The 16,144-nt window shown below is 40.5% G+C and overlaps 2 protein-coding genes across 3 annotated transcripts in view; one reads left to right on the plus strand and one right to left on the minus strand.

Moving 5' to 3' along the window:
* Positions 1–5,289, plus strand: part of LOC126368865 (klaroid protein-like) — a 29,909-nt gene extending 24,620 nt beyond the window's left edge. Inside the window, exons 9-12 of the mRNA XM_050013062.1 lie at positions 389–991; positions 1,581–1,751; positions 2,427–2,539; positions 4,231–5,289. Of these exons, the coding sequence (XP_049869019.1) occupies positions 389–991; positions 1,581–1,751; positions 2,427–2,539; positions 4,231–4,509 (1,166 nt within the window). The 3' untranslated portion in view covers positions 4,510–5,289. The remainder of the gene's footprint in view (positions 1–388; positions 992–1,580; positions 1,752–2,426; positions 2,540–4,230) is intronic.
* Positions 5,290–8,187: 2,898 nt separating this feature from the next.
* LOC126368943 (actin-5C) lies at positions 8,188–10,421 on the minus strand. Of its 2 annotated transcripts, XM_050013204.1 has the most exons (3): positions 10,265–10,421; positions 9,368–9,728; positions 8,188–9,278 (listed from the first exon to the last, which is right to left on the minus strand). In XM_050013204.1, the coding sequence occupies exons 2-3, from the start codon at positions 9,715–9,717 to the stop codon at positions 8,498–8,500; spliced, it is 1,131 nt and encodes a 376-aa protein (XP_049869161.1). In that variant the 5' UTR covers positions 9,718–9,728; positions 10,265–10,421; the 3' UTR covers positions 8,188–8,497. The 2 variants fall into 2 exon arrangements, with proteins under 2 accessions (XP_049869161.1, XP_049869162.1); XM_050013205.1 differs by lacking the exon at positions 10,265–10,421 and having other exon boundaries at positions 9,368–9,745.
* Positions 10,422–16,144: the final 5,723 nt, after the last annotated feature.

A 16,144-nucleotide genomic window follows, 5' to 3' on the forward strand; every position in this document is an offset into this window, starting at 1 on the left:
TAGCTTTAGTTGTAAGCGATAATTATAACTTATTTCGAACTATTTAATTGTGTACTAATGCTGGGCTATTTTGATTTTAATTACAATTCTTCTATGAAACATATATTTTATTTCTCTCCTCCGCATCCCACATAATTCTTCCCTGTGTTATAAATAGTAAAAAGGGAAGGATAGAGGTCTAAACATCACCTATTGAAAGTGGACGCAAAGGCACGCTACACTTTTAGGTGAGTGCATTACTTATATTATTTCATTTATAAACTCTGTCCTTCCCTATTTACTTTCGAACCGACGATCTTACTTAACCAACCGTTAGCTGATATTATGTGGGAAGGACAGAGAAATGAGGCGAAAAAACTAGAAACTAACGATCAATTTAATGTTTCAGGTTACAACTACGCGGATCAAATCCTACCTCAAGAGCAAATAGTAGACTCATACAAATCTCCAGTTATAGTCCAAGACCCAGACTTGTCCAAACGTATGGAAGCGTTGGAAACCTGGGCGGTGAACGTTGACACGCGGCTGAAGTTCTTCGACCAGAAGTTGTCCAAATTCGATAACCTAGAAGCCCAAATCGAACATTACTCTCTGAAACATCTCCAAAACAATTTGATTCAGATATTCAACATGGCCGATAACAGTGATGCTATAGCTTTAAAGTTGAAAGGGTACTTCGACCAGCATTACATGACTAAGGACCAGATGCAAGCGATGAGTATTGAGATTCACGAGAAGTTGATATCATCGTGGAAGCCAGATTTGGACGAGGATAGGATACGTCAATTGATTCAGGAGTATCTTGGAGTGTTTGAGCGGAGACAGATGGAGTTGATATTGGAGCGAGTGCGGGAGTACGTGAAGGAGATCGAAGTGAGGCACGTGGAGGCAGGGTTTGACGTGGAGGCGGTTAAGAAGATCGTCGCTGGGATGTTGAACGTGTATGACGCTGACAAGACTGGGCTCGTGGACTACGCGTTGGAATCTGCCGGTTAGTATATCACAGCATTTAAAGATTTTAAAGCACATTCCTAAAGTCTACATAAACAATGAGTTGCGAGGAATTCTCGTCGTTCTTAGCATTACCCTGACATACAGTAAAAGTAGACGCAAAAGATAGGAAAAGGCCGACATTACATTATGAAAACTTTCCCAGCATTTCTATATTAACATCACTTACAAAACATTTGTCCACACGAACAATCAGAGCTTTTAGGTTGGTAGGACGCTTGCCTCTCACTTTGAGGTCGCAAGTTCGAATCTGGCGCAGGTCTAAACTAATGATTGTCGAATTTGTTCACGTGCTCAGAGGTGAAGAATTCCATATTCCCGAGAAATGCATTATTCGGAGGTATGTGACCTAACCTGTATCGTGCTGGTTTTCCCTTCGCGGGTTGTTAGGTCAGACAGTCAAATCTTCAGGTTAGGTAAGCGGACCCTGTGAAAAGAAACGGGATAATGCTAGGGAGATGACGATATAAAGTGGAACGTATATAGGTTTGTGTTATTTATGTATTTTATATATCATATGTCTAAAATAAGTGATTGTCATAATAACAGCATTGGCACACAATTTGCAGGTGGCCAAGTGGTGTCGACGAAGTGCACAGAGTTGTACCAGATCAAGACGAAGCAGTACTCCATACTGGGCCTGCCGGTGTGGTGGGTGTACACGTCCCCCCGGTACGCGCTCACGCCCGGCGCCATGCCCGCCGAGTGCTGGGCCTTCCAGGGGTTCCCGGGGTACTTAGGTAACTAGCTATTATGCTTACTTATTTTATACTCAATCAGTTTTCATAGGTGTACTGCGTAATATAATTGTTATTTTTGGTTTTTAATTGTGATAAGACTATGCCAGACTCACTGACCCCCAAGACACAGGTATACCTAGTTTGGGGGCCAGAGAATCAATTCATTGTATACTACAGGTTGTCAGGGTTATGATTGAGCCGCCAAAGGCCCCAGACGTGGCTCATGTAACGATTACTCACTTACATCAATAAATAGTAACCGGGACCAACGGCTTAACGTGCCTTCCGAAGCACGGATCGTCTTACTTTCGGACAATCAGGTGATCAGCCTGTAATGTCCTAACCAAACTAGGGATCACAAAGTGATTTTTGTGATATTTCCCCACCGGGATTCGAACCTCACAACGCTCAACCACTGGACCACAAAGGCCGTTATTTATTTATTGTTCAGGTAATCAACAGCTTATATAGTATACATAGTAGTGATATAATATTTTAAGTAACAAGAAAGCCAATTATAGATTACCCCGGGTTTCATAGGTATATGAAACGTGTAGGTATCACTTAGTTTACTTTATTATTTATTATATTTTTTTATATTACCTGGTTATTATATGATATTGATATAGAATATATTACTATGATAATTAAAAACGTTAAATGTAATGATTGCAGTAATCCGCCTGTACGCGATCGTGGAGGTGACTGGCTTCTCGCTGGAGCACATGTCGCGCCTGCTCGCGGTCGACGGCAAGATTGAGTCCGCGCCCAAGAACTTCTCCGTCTATGTAAGTCTTTCTCCTTTGAAGCTTCAACTCGCACGTTCCGGGGACGGAATCCATTGTAATGTTACAGTTTGCATGTACCCGTCTACTCAGAAATTCGCCCAGGGAATGCGCAGTTTAAATTCGATAACAAACTACCGCCTGAGCGCAAGCGTCTAGACTATATAAGTAATACTTTTAGCTATTTATATTTATCATAATTAAGCCAGTACTCCCTGCGGTTTGTGTTTGTGTTCGGATTCTAACCTAAAGTCGTCTGCACTATTTTCATTGCATTGCGAATGTGGATACTAGTGTGGTTTTTATTATCTTTGTGCTAAAAAAAATAATGTTATGTTATGGAGCTAACATATTGACAGATGTGGTAACGGCTTAAAAATATAAGTGTTGTGTTGTAACCAGTTTCTTGCCTGAAATAGCTACTCAATTTGGTTTTCATCCCACTTCACACACGGTATTGGCTTATTCCATTTTGCACTGTAATTTCCTTTTCCACCTCAACCAAGCCTCACCCACAACATTCTCTGTGATAGTCCGCGCGTTGTCATCGCCTTAGGTATGTGAGCGGTGAGACGGGGGAAGGGCTGTTGACTGACTGTCGGACCAAGCATGGTATAACAAAACCAGGTACTCTCAAACAAAAGTGACAGCTAACATTTCAAGGTTAGCCCAGCTAACGTCATCCCGCCCAGCGTTGCCATTTCGTAAAAACAAATTACCCACTACCAATGTTTTTAATTTACTTTGCTAGGCAATTTTGAACTAGTAAAACATTTACCTAAAGTTTTAATGATTTTCACATACGTGCCAAGTAATCGTAATTAAATACGTTAGTCAGAAATTCACTTAATTTTCAATAATAACATTTACGTCCTTGGAATGTTGGAGATACCAATTTAATGGTAACACAGTGGTAACACTTACGTCATCAAATGGCTAGAAATGGCGGCTTTTCATGGGATTGAGCATACCTGGTTTTGCTATACCATGGGACCAAGTATCACACTGACTGAGTCCGACAGTCAGGGCTTGTTGGGCTCTGCCGGTCACATACCTCAAATGGTAACAACAACGCGCAGTCTATAACACAATCTAACCCCTTGTAATTGATAAATAAATACAGTGTAAGTAATATTTTCTTTATTTTCCTCGCTTATGCAATAAACTAATCATACTAGGAAATAAAAAAATAACATAATTAATACTACATTAACAACTACCCTCATCGTTTATATCGATTACTACTACATAATAGTGTTAGTGACACCATACTGGATACCGAGGGGGATTTTGCGACGCTAAATTTTACTTGATTGATATTAACTCATAATGATGAGCTTTAATCATCCCCCACAGTATTCGGTACGATGTCACTAACACCCAGTATAAAGTCATCTGCTGCTGTTTTAGTAAAAGATTGTTGGAAACATACTTTGGCTTTGAGTATGCATGCATGCGATATGCACGTATGTTTTAACGCTCTATTTAAAACACAGATCAAAACTAAACACTAAGTATCAAAATACCTAATTGCCATAAAACATTATTAGCATGTTTGTATATAAACAAGAAATGTTTCTTCTATTCGTTTGAAAATGTAGGTTCTGTGATTATCGCTTAACAACTACCAATATCAATCATCCTTCTCACTACAAATACTTCAAGATTCCGTTGTACAAAAATAATCTTTCCAGGGCCTTCACGGCGAACTGGACCCTGAGCCACATCTGTTCGGCAACTACATGTACGACGCAAACGGAACGGCAATACAGCACTTCCCGATCCAGTACCCAAAGATGACGAATATAGGCGGCGTTGAGTACCCCGTCGCCTACGACATCGTCGAGCTGAGGGTCGAGAGCAACCACGGCAACCCCACCTACACCTGCGTCTACAGATTCAGAGTCCATGGCAACCCACTGTCAGACATCAGACAAGCCACAGAGGACAGCATCAAGGAAAGTGAATCGTAGCATACAATCATATCGAGAGACACTATATAAAAAAAACCTTGTGACTTGAGTGAATTGTGCAGTGTGAAATTGACTCTAAAATCGTCCAGTACATGTTGTGTTCAATTAGATAAAAGATTGGATAGTGATCATTCCTAGAGTTACGTAGCTCTTAAGACGTGCGCGCCGTGGCCTTGTAGGTTAAACTTACTAACGTAGCTTAAATGGTCCAAAGTACAAATCTATTTGTTATGATAATGACATATTTTCGTGCTTGCACCACTGAATTGTTTTAGTTGAACAATCTCGTTGTAATACACCGCACAATACCAGATTTAAATACGCTTAGTTGTTCTGAATTCTTTTTATCGCTATTTATAATTTGATAATTGATATGTAGGTTTTTAATGTATTTTAAATTTTGATTACAAATTAAGGTTTTGATTGTATTTTTATTAAGGTTTTTGTAAAGGCGTGAGTTAGGAATTAAAGGATATTCGCGATAAATATAGTATATTGATAAATGACTTAAAATTATCATTTCTCAAAAAAATCAAAGTGAAAATGTACAAGTAAGTTTATTTTTTGGAATTACGACAATACTCCTTTAATTTTTAATTCAACACTAAAATAATTAGAATCGAAATAATAGGCTTAGTGAAGGAGCTAGTCCCGTTAGATGTTAATAAATTTTATGTCAACTTAACGTTAAGTGTTTTTAGTTGTCTCAGTGTTGAACTAATTTAGTTTATAGAGGCAGCCCAACGTCCTACTAACATTAAAGATCTTGGTAGTTGTAAACTTAGCTTAGTTAAACTGTTAATGACTAAAATTGAGACTACAAAGAAAAATAGTGCAAAGAAAATCTTTTGTGGCAGCATATTTAGTATAGAGTTAATGTAATGTTGAATGGTGAATGTTGTTCAGAAAGTGTCTAATTTTCAATGAAGTTATTGATAACGTTTAACTATTGAGTAACTTTTTCATAATCATGGTATGTGCTTATTTATACAGGGCGTAAAATACATTGTCATGTATCCACAGCTTCAAGCACTGCCGCCGCTTTCCTTTTTCCGTGTAGGCAGTGAGATTCTTTGTACCGATCGATTGATTATAAGGAAGAGTAGTACTTGATTATTGCTTCATAGTAAGTACTCATATTTGATCATAAACGAACTGATGTCAAATGAGAAGTACCACAAATCTAAATTACATCCTGTGTTTTGTTGCGGCTATTCAGCGTCGAGGCAGCAACCACATTAACAGTGACAAAAACTTCGTATTACGTGCCCTGATGACCTCATTTATAGTTACTGTTTGGTTCTCTATTCATACCGCAAAAGGCAAGAGAGTCCGCCTTGAACCAATTTCCCCGTATTCTGCATATTGCCTTGTTTCGGACAGACCTTACTCACAAATGGTCACATCCTTTATTGACTGTAAATCCGCCAAGTTGAACACATGTTGTCTAGATTTATACCTACTATACTTTATTGCCAAGATTATCAAAAGATCCAAACGAATAAACAGAATTATAGTCAAATGATCGTCGAGCCATGGCATGGTATTATCTAGTGTAAATGATCAGTCACGGATATGATGATACACTTCAGGACCCCGATACCGACCCCGCCGGCGTGGTCGACGATTTCCCTCATTCAGCGCTTATCGCTATCGACCCACTAGGGTCGATTAATTCTTTCAAATATTTTTCCTCTCAGACGACGCCCTGAGCCGAGGTTCGCGCCCAACTGGGCACCCTCAGGCCTGTTGTCTTAAACGTTGTACCGGGTGAGAGCCTTCAGCGCTCCCCATTTGTCCGGCCAAGTAGTTAATGCCATCTGCGGCAAATCTACAATAAGTCACGTCAAAAAAAAAAAAAAAAAAAAAAAAAGGATATGATGATAGATGTTTAAAACGGAAAATGTTCAAAGTCTATGTTTTCTAAATGTGTATTAGTAAATCTCTCCGTCAACCGCGCATGCTCACACATATCATTGAAGTAATGCAAACAATCCTATACGGCCTTGATGAAGCCATTAAATTCTTTAGTTTTATATGTGAACTCTTAAAAAGGTTTACAGAAATCATGCTTGCAATTTGTTTACCAAAAATCATGTTGTAATGTGAAAAATATTAAATGTCTACGTGTTGGCTTGTTCAAATGAGAATATTTAAAAATATGTTAACTTAAAACTTTAGTAAAATAAGGTATTTTCTCAGAGAATCGACAAAACCTGTTTTACGGTGTATTTAAGTATATTGTATTTAAATATATAACGGATATAATATGTATATTTCAATTTTAAAACTATCTGATTTTAGTTTTTAACCCGCGATGGTACTGTACTAACAACAATTTTGTACTTCTAATATTGTGAATTTTTTGTGATGTTCGAATAAAATTTGTAAGTATAACGACGCCTTTCCTTTTTTCTTCCGCCTTTCTCGTCTTATATCAAGTTGTTTGCTGCTTTTACTTGCAGATAATTTTATTTAATTAATTTGGAGGTCATTGTATGATTATTTACTTAATGACATCAATATCGTAACATTGATTGGTAGGCGATTGGTTCTTTTCCATCATATCCTCCTGTGATATCCACACCACTTGCCGTAACTTTTTCCCAGTTATTTACAATAACTTTATAGGTGTTCCGCACTTTTTTGTCCTTATTACTTGGTTTGATTACATACTATAATCTCTTGAGACTCGCGGCTGGGGAGAACTCCCTGGCCGGACCCGAAATAACATTCTCATTCATTCTTTTTCTGAATCTTTGATGTACTTACTATTTTTTTTTCTTGGTGTACACGTGAAGGTAGAGATGAGGTAGATTTTATTGATATAATTAGAAGCTGAATAGTCCGGCCAGGGAACATGACACCCAGAGAGGACTTAGATGGCATTAGCTACTTGGCCGGCTATGTCTCATGGATATGAGACAGAGGCAAATCTACCGTCAAAAAAAATATTTAAACGGAAAAAGACCGTTCGGACAACGAGCAGTAACTGGAACGGACCAGATATCAGTGCGGAAATAGAATAGAATTGACTTTTTAACAAAATCCGGTTGAAAAATTATACCATTTACGTAAGTCATAACTGGATTTTTGTAAAGTCGATTGTAGGAAGTATTTTGTTCCGGTGTAAAGATTTACCTACCCATCTAAGCACAACCGCATTAGATCACATTTTTAATTTGTCTATTTACAGCCGTTGACCGTTAAAAAGTTGTCATTTTTTGGTGGCAGGACCAGCATAAGCCTTACCCCAGCATTACTTTTCATATTACAGTACTTAGCGACGCAATATGTGAAATTGTAGTTTGTCGCCAAGCACCAAAAAATATCAGAACTCCGTCGTTCAAAAGTTCAAGTTCGTTTGTCTACAAAATCCATTTTTTCACACCGGTGTGTGTAACTATGGGCATTTTTCAGCAATAACTTTATTTGTATCACGGTTTAAAATGTAGACCGGCAAATTCTGGTGACAAATTTTCTGCTTAGTCAGAATCCCGATCCGTGATGGTGGCAGCGCCAGGATATGTGGCACTAGGTTACTATTTCGGAAGCGCATCCCGCGGTGCTTATGCGTTATTTTCGTATCTAGGTCAATGTCGGCCAATGCTCTTGCGACGGCCATGAACGCCAGTCTTGTAAAAGTGTATGTAGGGAAAATAAATCAAAAGACAGGTATAAATTTTACGGATTTTTTTTTAATTTTCATGTTTTTTATAATTTATAAATGACCTAGTAAGAAAGTAGTCTTATCCGTTTCAGCACATACAATCATCATTCATGAGATTACAAAAAAGATCCTTTGGCGAGTGCAGTACCGAGGCCGGCACGCGGTGCGCCCCGCGGTCCGCGCTCCGCGCCGCCGTCACTATTACGATTTAATTACAATAATATCTTACGTACAATTAAATTAACGGAGATTACAATCCTGAGCTGAGCGGCCGGCCGCGGGACCGACCGGGCCGCGGCTGCCGCCAGCAGCGACTGCTTAGAAGCACTTCCTGTGCACAATCGAGGGGCCGGACTCGTCGTACTCCTGCTTCGAGATCCACATCTGCTGGAAGGTCGAGAGGGAGGCGAGGATCGAGCCGCCGATCCATACGGAGTACTTCCTCTCTGGGGGCGCGATGATCTTGATCTTCATTGTGGAGGGTGCGAGGGCTGTGATTTCCTTCTGCATGCGGTCGGCGATGCCGGGGTACATGGTGGTACCTCCGGAGAGGACTGTGTTGGCGTACAGGTCCTTACGGATGTCAACGTCGCACTTCATGATCGAGTTGTAAGTGGTCTCATGGATGCCGCAAGCTTCCATACCCAAGAATGAGGGCTGGAAGAGAGCCTCAGGGCAACGGAAACGCTCATTGCCGATGGTGATGACCTGGCCGTCGGGAAGCTCGTACGACTTCTCGAGCGAGCTGCTGGAGGCAGCAGTGGCCATCTCCTGCTCGAAGTCGAGCGCGACGTAGCAGAGCTTCTCCTTGATGTCGCGCACGATCTCACGCTCGGCAGTGGTGGTGAATGAGTAGCCACGCTCCGTGAGGATCTTCATGAGGTAGTCGGTGAGGTCACGGCCGGCCAAGTCCAGACGCAGGATGGCGTGCGGCAGCGCGTAGCCCTCATAGATGGGCACCGTGTGCGAGACACCGTCACCGGAATCCAGCACGATACCAGTGGTACGACCGGACGCGTACAGCGACAGCACAGCCTGGATGGCCACATACATGGCGGGGGTGTTGAACGTTTCGAACATGATCTGGGTCATCTTCTCCCTGCAACAAACAAGTGACACATTAGCGACTGGCATTGACACACGCGTCACACGTCAAGAGACGGAAGCGGCGGCGGAGACGACACCTACCTGTTGGCCTTAGGGTTGAGGGGAGCCTCGGTGAGCAGCACGGGGTGCTCCTCGGGCGCCACACGCAGCTCATTGTAGAAGGTGTGGTGCCAGATCTTCTCCATATCGTCCCAGTTGGTGACGATGCCGTGCTCGATGGGGTACTTGAGCGTGAGGATACCTCTCTTGCTCTGCGCCTCGTCGCCGACGTACGAGTCCTTCTGGCCCATACCGACCATGACGCCCTGGTGGCGCGGCCGGCCTACGATCGAGGGGAACACGGCGCGCGGCGCGTCGTCTCCTGCGAACCCAGCCTTGCACATGCCGGAGCCATTGTCCACTACCAACGCAGCTACTTCCTCGTCGCACATTTTGAATTAGTCTGTAAAAGACAAAAGTAAAAACTGAATATAAGTATACCTAGTATAAGTATAACAACAATTACTTCCTATAAGACTTAAAATTTTAAAGGATTAGGAGTATCTATCATTGGTCTTCACTACCAATCTTTACTATGCCCATTTATTAAGAAAAGGCTGTGGGCTGAAAGCCTACGCCATCACGAGACGCTAAGTGGGCGATGGATTTGCAAATCGAGACCAAATATGGTGCGGTGTGGCGAGAGGCCACAAACGCGACGCGGGGACGTGGCACGATCACATTTCTCGGAGGCGGACTTCTCTGGCCGGTAAAAGTCGAGCAGCTGCCTGGTTACTTTCCAATTCCAATAAACCGAGTCAGCCTCCGAAAGAAGTTCAGCGGTGAAGTCGCGCCACGCCCTACCGCAACCGGCGGCCGGAGCCGCGGCCCGGCCACCCTGGATGTCACTGACCGCACACACTATGCCATTGCTATCACTAATCACAATAATAGATCACTAAACGTCACAGCTAATGATATCACATCTTGTCAACTTACATTTAATTAAATAGTCCTAATATAAATAAATAAATTAATTGCTATTGCACAGCCTCGGTTCTGCTGCACAACGCCTCAGCTCGAGCTCACTTCGTGGAATGTCAGCGAGCGGAGCACGCGGGGTATATAAATGAGAGTGGTTATCGGGCCGCCCCTACCCGCGCCCGCGCACTCTGCGACCAATCGCGTTCGACTTGAGTTTTCGTTACCATATATGGTATTGCGCGCTGCATGGAGCCTGCGCGTCCCCCGCGCGCCCCGCTCCGGGCCGCGCTGATAGCTCTGGCTTGATAACGGCAAGATAGCCGGCCGAGCACTCATTGAACTCACGATTCCCAGACGAAGCATATAAACCCGATCATTTACCGAAACTACATCAGACAGTTCCATCAGCTGATCATACACCCTACATATTGCGTACTAAGTAACGATAACGAAAGTTCAAATAACGGTCGTGATCTTGGCACGATTCCAATAAGTTTCGTCTCGCGTTGCAAGTAGTAGGTAGGCACACGCCGCCTAGAGATCACAACCTACATTTAGCATGCTACGATGCTACGGGCAGCTACGACAGCTATCTGGCTGCCTAGCTATACTTATATGTACAGTATCTATACCTACCCTACATCATTGAAATGATTTTCCCATACAACAAAATCGAGCCGCACCCATTGACCCAAGTAGGAATAAAACAGGACTTCGTTTAGCTAATCAACAGCAATATTTACGAGAACTATATTAAATAACATTAATTAATAATATAATTTAGAATAATGACTTACCAAAGATAGCGCACACAAAACAATACTACAGCGATCGGCGATCCGTGAGAAATGCCGGCCGGTGTCTGTCGCTCGCGTGCGGAGGTCGATTTGCTTCACCAGCGCTACTCTACGCCGGCGCCACGCAATCGACTCGCCCAACAGACCCCTGTATCGCTAGATAATTTCAAATTTTTCAACCAATTTTTACCGCGATTTGTGAAAAAACGACCAACAAAATGCGTCTTCTGACAAATTCGATTGACAGATGTCATGCAATTGTTCATAATTTGAATTTAGAGCCGTTTATTTTTCTGACATAATAATGGACTCGCCCGACTCCCCACTCGTAGCAGCCGATGGCATTACCAAATATGGGCATAGGGAAAATCCAGGATTGTGATTGGTGCACGCCAGCAACGGTTACTGTTCGTACATGGCGCACACTCACACACAGGGAGGTATTTTTTGTTTGTGTGTGTTTTCTAGTAACAAAACGATTCATTCAATCATGGGTTCTCATCGCGAACATTAGGAAACATTGTTCAAAAAAATTTCAATAGATGACGCTAATAGTACCGATTTGTAATTAAAGTTTCTTTAAAAGCCAATAATCGATAAATAGGCACTAAAATTATGTTTTATAATTTAAAAGTTATACTCCAACCAAAAGTTAATCAAAGATATTGGCATTTAATGGAGATTTTTATATTTTTAAATTTAGTGGTTACTCTAGCGGATTTACGTCGGAACTACGTCGAGTATGGAGCTTGTTGAGGGGTTGAACGTTCTCGTTTTTATTAACGCCATCTATAATTATGTGTAAGAAGCTCGCTTAAAGTTGCGCCATCTATCGTTAATTATTGCAACATCGATCTAGCTTTGCCACAGATAATAAAATATTACGTTTTTAAAAGTTTGTGTTTATTTGCAAAATACATTTTATTGAATTAATTAAATGTTTAGTTGTAATTCTCATAAATTATGGGAGATACAATATCAAATTTAAAAAAAAAATATAACCACCTATAAATATCATTTAAAACTAAATTTGAGAACAAAAAAAACGCAACTTTCAAATAACGTAGGTAGGTTAGTAACCTACCTATGTTTGAAAATGTTTGTTTTCGTTTGAATTACGAGTCGAACGCGCCTTCTACGTTTTGTGTATTGTGGTTTACAAACTGACCCTGGACTGAAATCGGACTTTGATTTGGCTTCATGAAACCTGCTTTCACGTAGCGGCACAGGAACAGTGGTTATAAAAAATGTCTGCACACAATTGTTCTTATTATAATTGTACAAATTCTTCGGAACAGAAGTCAATGTTCCGTTTTCCGTGGGATGACGTCAACCGCCTAAAAGTATGGCTTGAGAATTGCGGTAAGTAGTTAAATGTTTACTTTTATTTATTTTTAATATTAAACTGCAAAAAGTTATCAAACAAACAATTTGAAAGAATCAATGACAATCAAAACTGGAATAAAATAAAAAGAAATACCTAATTAACATGGTGGGAAAGTTATTGCCACTCCCCCTACTTGCTAGACTATTATTTTGGTACCTAATCGGTTTATCATTTGTCACCATTTATCATTTAGTTTACCATAATTAATGTAATACTTAAACTCAAGCTGAGATCAACAGTTTAGAGTAGTAGAACAGTTTTTTCTGTCTGAAGAACATAATATAATTAGGTATTGTGCTCAATGTCAATTTGGAATTATTAAATTAACTTTTGTACAATTGGGTAATTTAGCATGGCATATAGATACTATCAAACTTGAAAATCATAATTAGTGATTTTTAACATATTCTTACTGGGAACTTAGGGCCTCCAGATTCTGAACCAATTGCTATAACTACTAAAGCACTGGAATAGTCAAAAACTTGTAAAGTACCTACTATATACCAATACTGTATGCGATGGATTTATATTTCCAAGTGAACTGTGGAATAAAAGGGACAAAAGTTAAAAAAAGTCAATCAAGTACATAATTATTGCTGAATTTTGGACTGTTTTATTGAACATTTTATAGACCAGGGCGGTTAAAATAGCCACATCGAAGCAATTCATCTAAGAAAGCAATATTGCAGTTTCACATTTGTGCATTTAAAAAGTAAGTGTGCGATGCAAACAAATGTCAAATAGCAATATTGATTTCTTAGATGAATTGCTTTGATGTAGCCATTTTGGCCCCCCAGATATCTACTTACACATTTACTTTTAATTTAAGATGAAAATAAATAAAAATAAAACATTAATTTATTTCTTCTTATACAGTCTTAATAGATACCTAAGATAAACTACTATCTACCAAACCTACAGTTTTGTACCAATTTCACACATCCGGACTGTGTACAGAAGCCAGGAACCCAAATGAGGTATACCTAGTATCTTGGTCTCGCTCACACCTGACCACCTTTCAGCAGGTAACAATCTATACATACATTATGTATAGGTAGGTACCTACAAGAACTTAATAAGACATGTCAAAAGTTGCTGTATTAGTAGATTCTGCCTCTGTGTATTATTGATTAGAACATTAGGCTTATGATCTGGAGGTCCGGGTACTGTTTCTGATATTATCAAAATTACTTTGTGAGATTATTCATCACAAATCAAATATTTTTAATGATCGCATTTATGCAACATACCTACTACAGTACACATGGGAGGCCTGTTTAAGCAATTTCTTCCAGGGAACCACTACCATGATCCAACCATTAATCTTTGTTTAGTTATGACATTGCGGACTAAGTCACTTAATTGTCCGAAAAAGTAAGAGTAAGCTTTGCTTCAGAAATTATATAGTTGGTCCGGGCTACCACCAAAACGATTACCTCCTGTTATTTGAGGGTAGAGACGATCCAGCAGTGGAACATCTATAGGCTATTTATGTTTTATTGAAAATTATATTCTTTTCTTGTAGGTAATATGAACATTGCCCACTTGCCTGCAGAAAATTTGCGGTCAAGGTATTTATGCATTGACCATTTCAATATCAAGTATGTACGAAATGAGACTGGTCATAGAAAAAGACTCCAGAGAAGTGCAGTTCTGGAACCATATCAGACTCAAGACGTTCAAAATCGCTCAAGCACTTCCTCACCAGGTAAGCACAATTAATTTGTCAAGTTATTACCTACAATTGGGTAGGTAGGTACTTACCTACCACCGAATTAATACAAATACAATCAAATTTTTATTGTAGGTTAGGTACCTACCTATTGCTTGAATATCTACATAATATTGGGTTTTAGTATAGTGATAGTGAGTTATTACCTACATGAATGATACCTACCGACCTTGAGTTTTTTTGAAATGTTAGGTACCTAGCTAATTACAACTTACCTACTACTTAGATGTAGACAAGTTAATGTAGGTACCTACCTACCTAGTTAAATGTTTAAAGTAGGGGATAGGTTGTTTGTATGAAGTGTCCGGGCTGTGATGATAGATAGGTTCGATAGGTGCCTATAGACGTCTCGATTCCGAACCATTTTCAGTAACTAAACTATAAGAAAGCCGTATTAACATAAATTGTAGGGTTTAAAATAATTAAAGACGTAAAATATTACTTTATTGTACCTATACCAAGATACCTACCTACTATCTATAATACCTACTTAATACCTTAATGACAAATTGACAGCCTCCGTGGTCTAGTGGTTAGAGCGATAGGCTCAAGATCTGGAGGTCCGGGTTCGATTCCCGAAGGGGACATTGTCGAAATCACTTTGTGAGACTGTCCTTTGTTTGGTAAGGACTTTTAGGCTTGAATCACCTGATTGTCCGAAAAAGTAAGATGATTCCGTGCTTCGGAAGGCACGTTAAGCCGTTGGTCCCGGCTATTAGCCGTAAAAACACCTCCACCAACCCGCAGTGGAGCAGCGTGGTGGAATATGCTCCATACCCCCTCCGGTTGATTGGGGGGAGGCCTGTGCCCAGCAGTGGGACATATATAGGCAGTTTATAATACCTTAATAGTTAAGTATCTACCTAGGTAAGTTAGGTAGCTATAGGTAGAAAAGTAGCTTTTCGCTTTCAACTTTACGCAGACGGCGATTGTCGTAGATGGGTAGGTAATGTAACCTACCATAACGTGACCAGTTGTTTAAGCCTGAAGGGGTAACAAACATACAGGCAGATTTACCTACATACCTAGGTACCTACTACGCATCGCATCGCATCGTACGTACGTATCTATCATTTGCGTTTGCGCGACTCAGCCAGTAGGTAGGTACCTGCCTACCTACTTACCTACAATCGTAATAACACGTGACCTCGCGCAACGCAACAAGCTAGAATGGATCTTATCTTTATAATGACATAAAGTCTATAGTTGCTCGACACACGGAATTGAGACGTAGTTGTTTACAATCTTGTACAAAACAGTGCACCGCGCTTACAGGGCTTATAGGTATATATTATAGCGGTTATTAAACTACCCAAACGCGATGCGTCGAGATCGCGGGCTCGGGCATCAGGATCGGGCAGTGTTATAATAAACAGTTCATTGGTGGGCGACCCACGATTTCGTCATACATTTTATAGGTAGGTAGGTTACATTGGTACACACGATGACCTGACGCATCGTGTGTGGCAGATGAATCGAGTTAATGTAGGTAATAAAGCCTTATCATTCCACTTACTTAAGTGGGTAGGTACCTACTATGTTTGTGGCTCTTTAACGCAAAACCTATACCGCAGCGTAGCCAGACGAGATAAAAACGTAAACAAACGGACCATTACTGAGTTACATTGCGATAACCACCAGGGATTATCATCTCTGTCTGTGTGTGTGTGTGTGTTATCATTCGTACGCGCAGTTATGGCGTCAGTTGATCAACGACAGCTGTCGTTGTGTTTCGTGGTAGGTACAGGAAAGCAGTCGGTACCGCAGCTGTCAACATTTGGACCGCCATTTTATGAACATGTTCATTTCTGTTTGGATTGCGTTCGAAGTGATACATATTTTTTCGTCCCCGTATTTACCTACTTAGATTTTTGTTCTTATTATTCCGTTTCTGTTACTTTTATTTTTGATTTTTGCTGGTATTATGAGTAGTTGTTGATTTAAACACAGTATTGACAACATGATTGATAATACGATAG

This window comes from Pectinophora gossypiella, chromosome 8 (genome assembly GCF_024362695.1).
Source record: "Pectinophora gossypiella chromosome 8, ilPecGoss1.1, whole genome shotgun sequence".
Taxonomy (NCBI): Eukaryota; Metazoa; Arthropoda; class Insecta; order Lepidoptera; family Gelechiidae; genus Pectinophora; species Pectinophora gossypiella.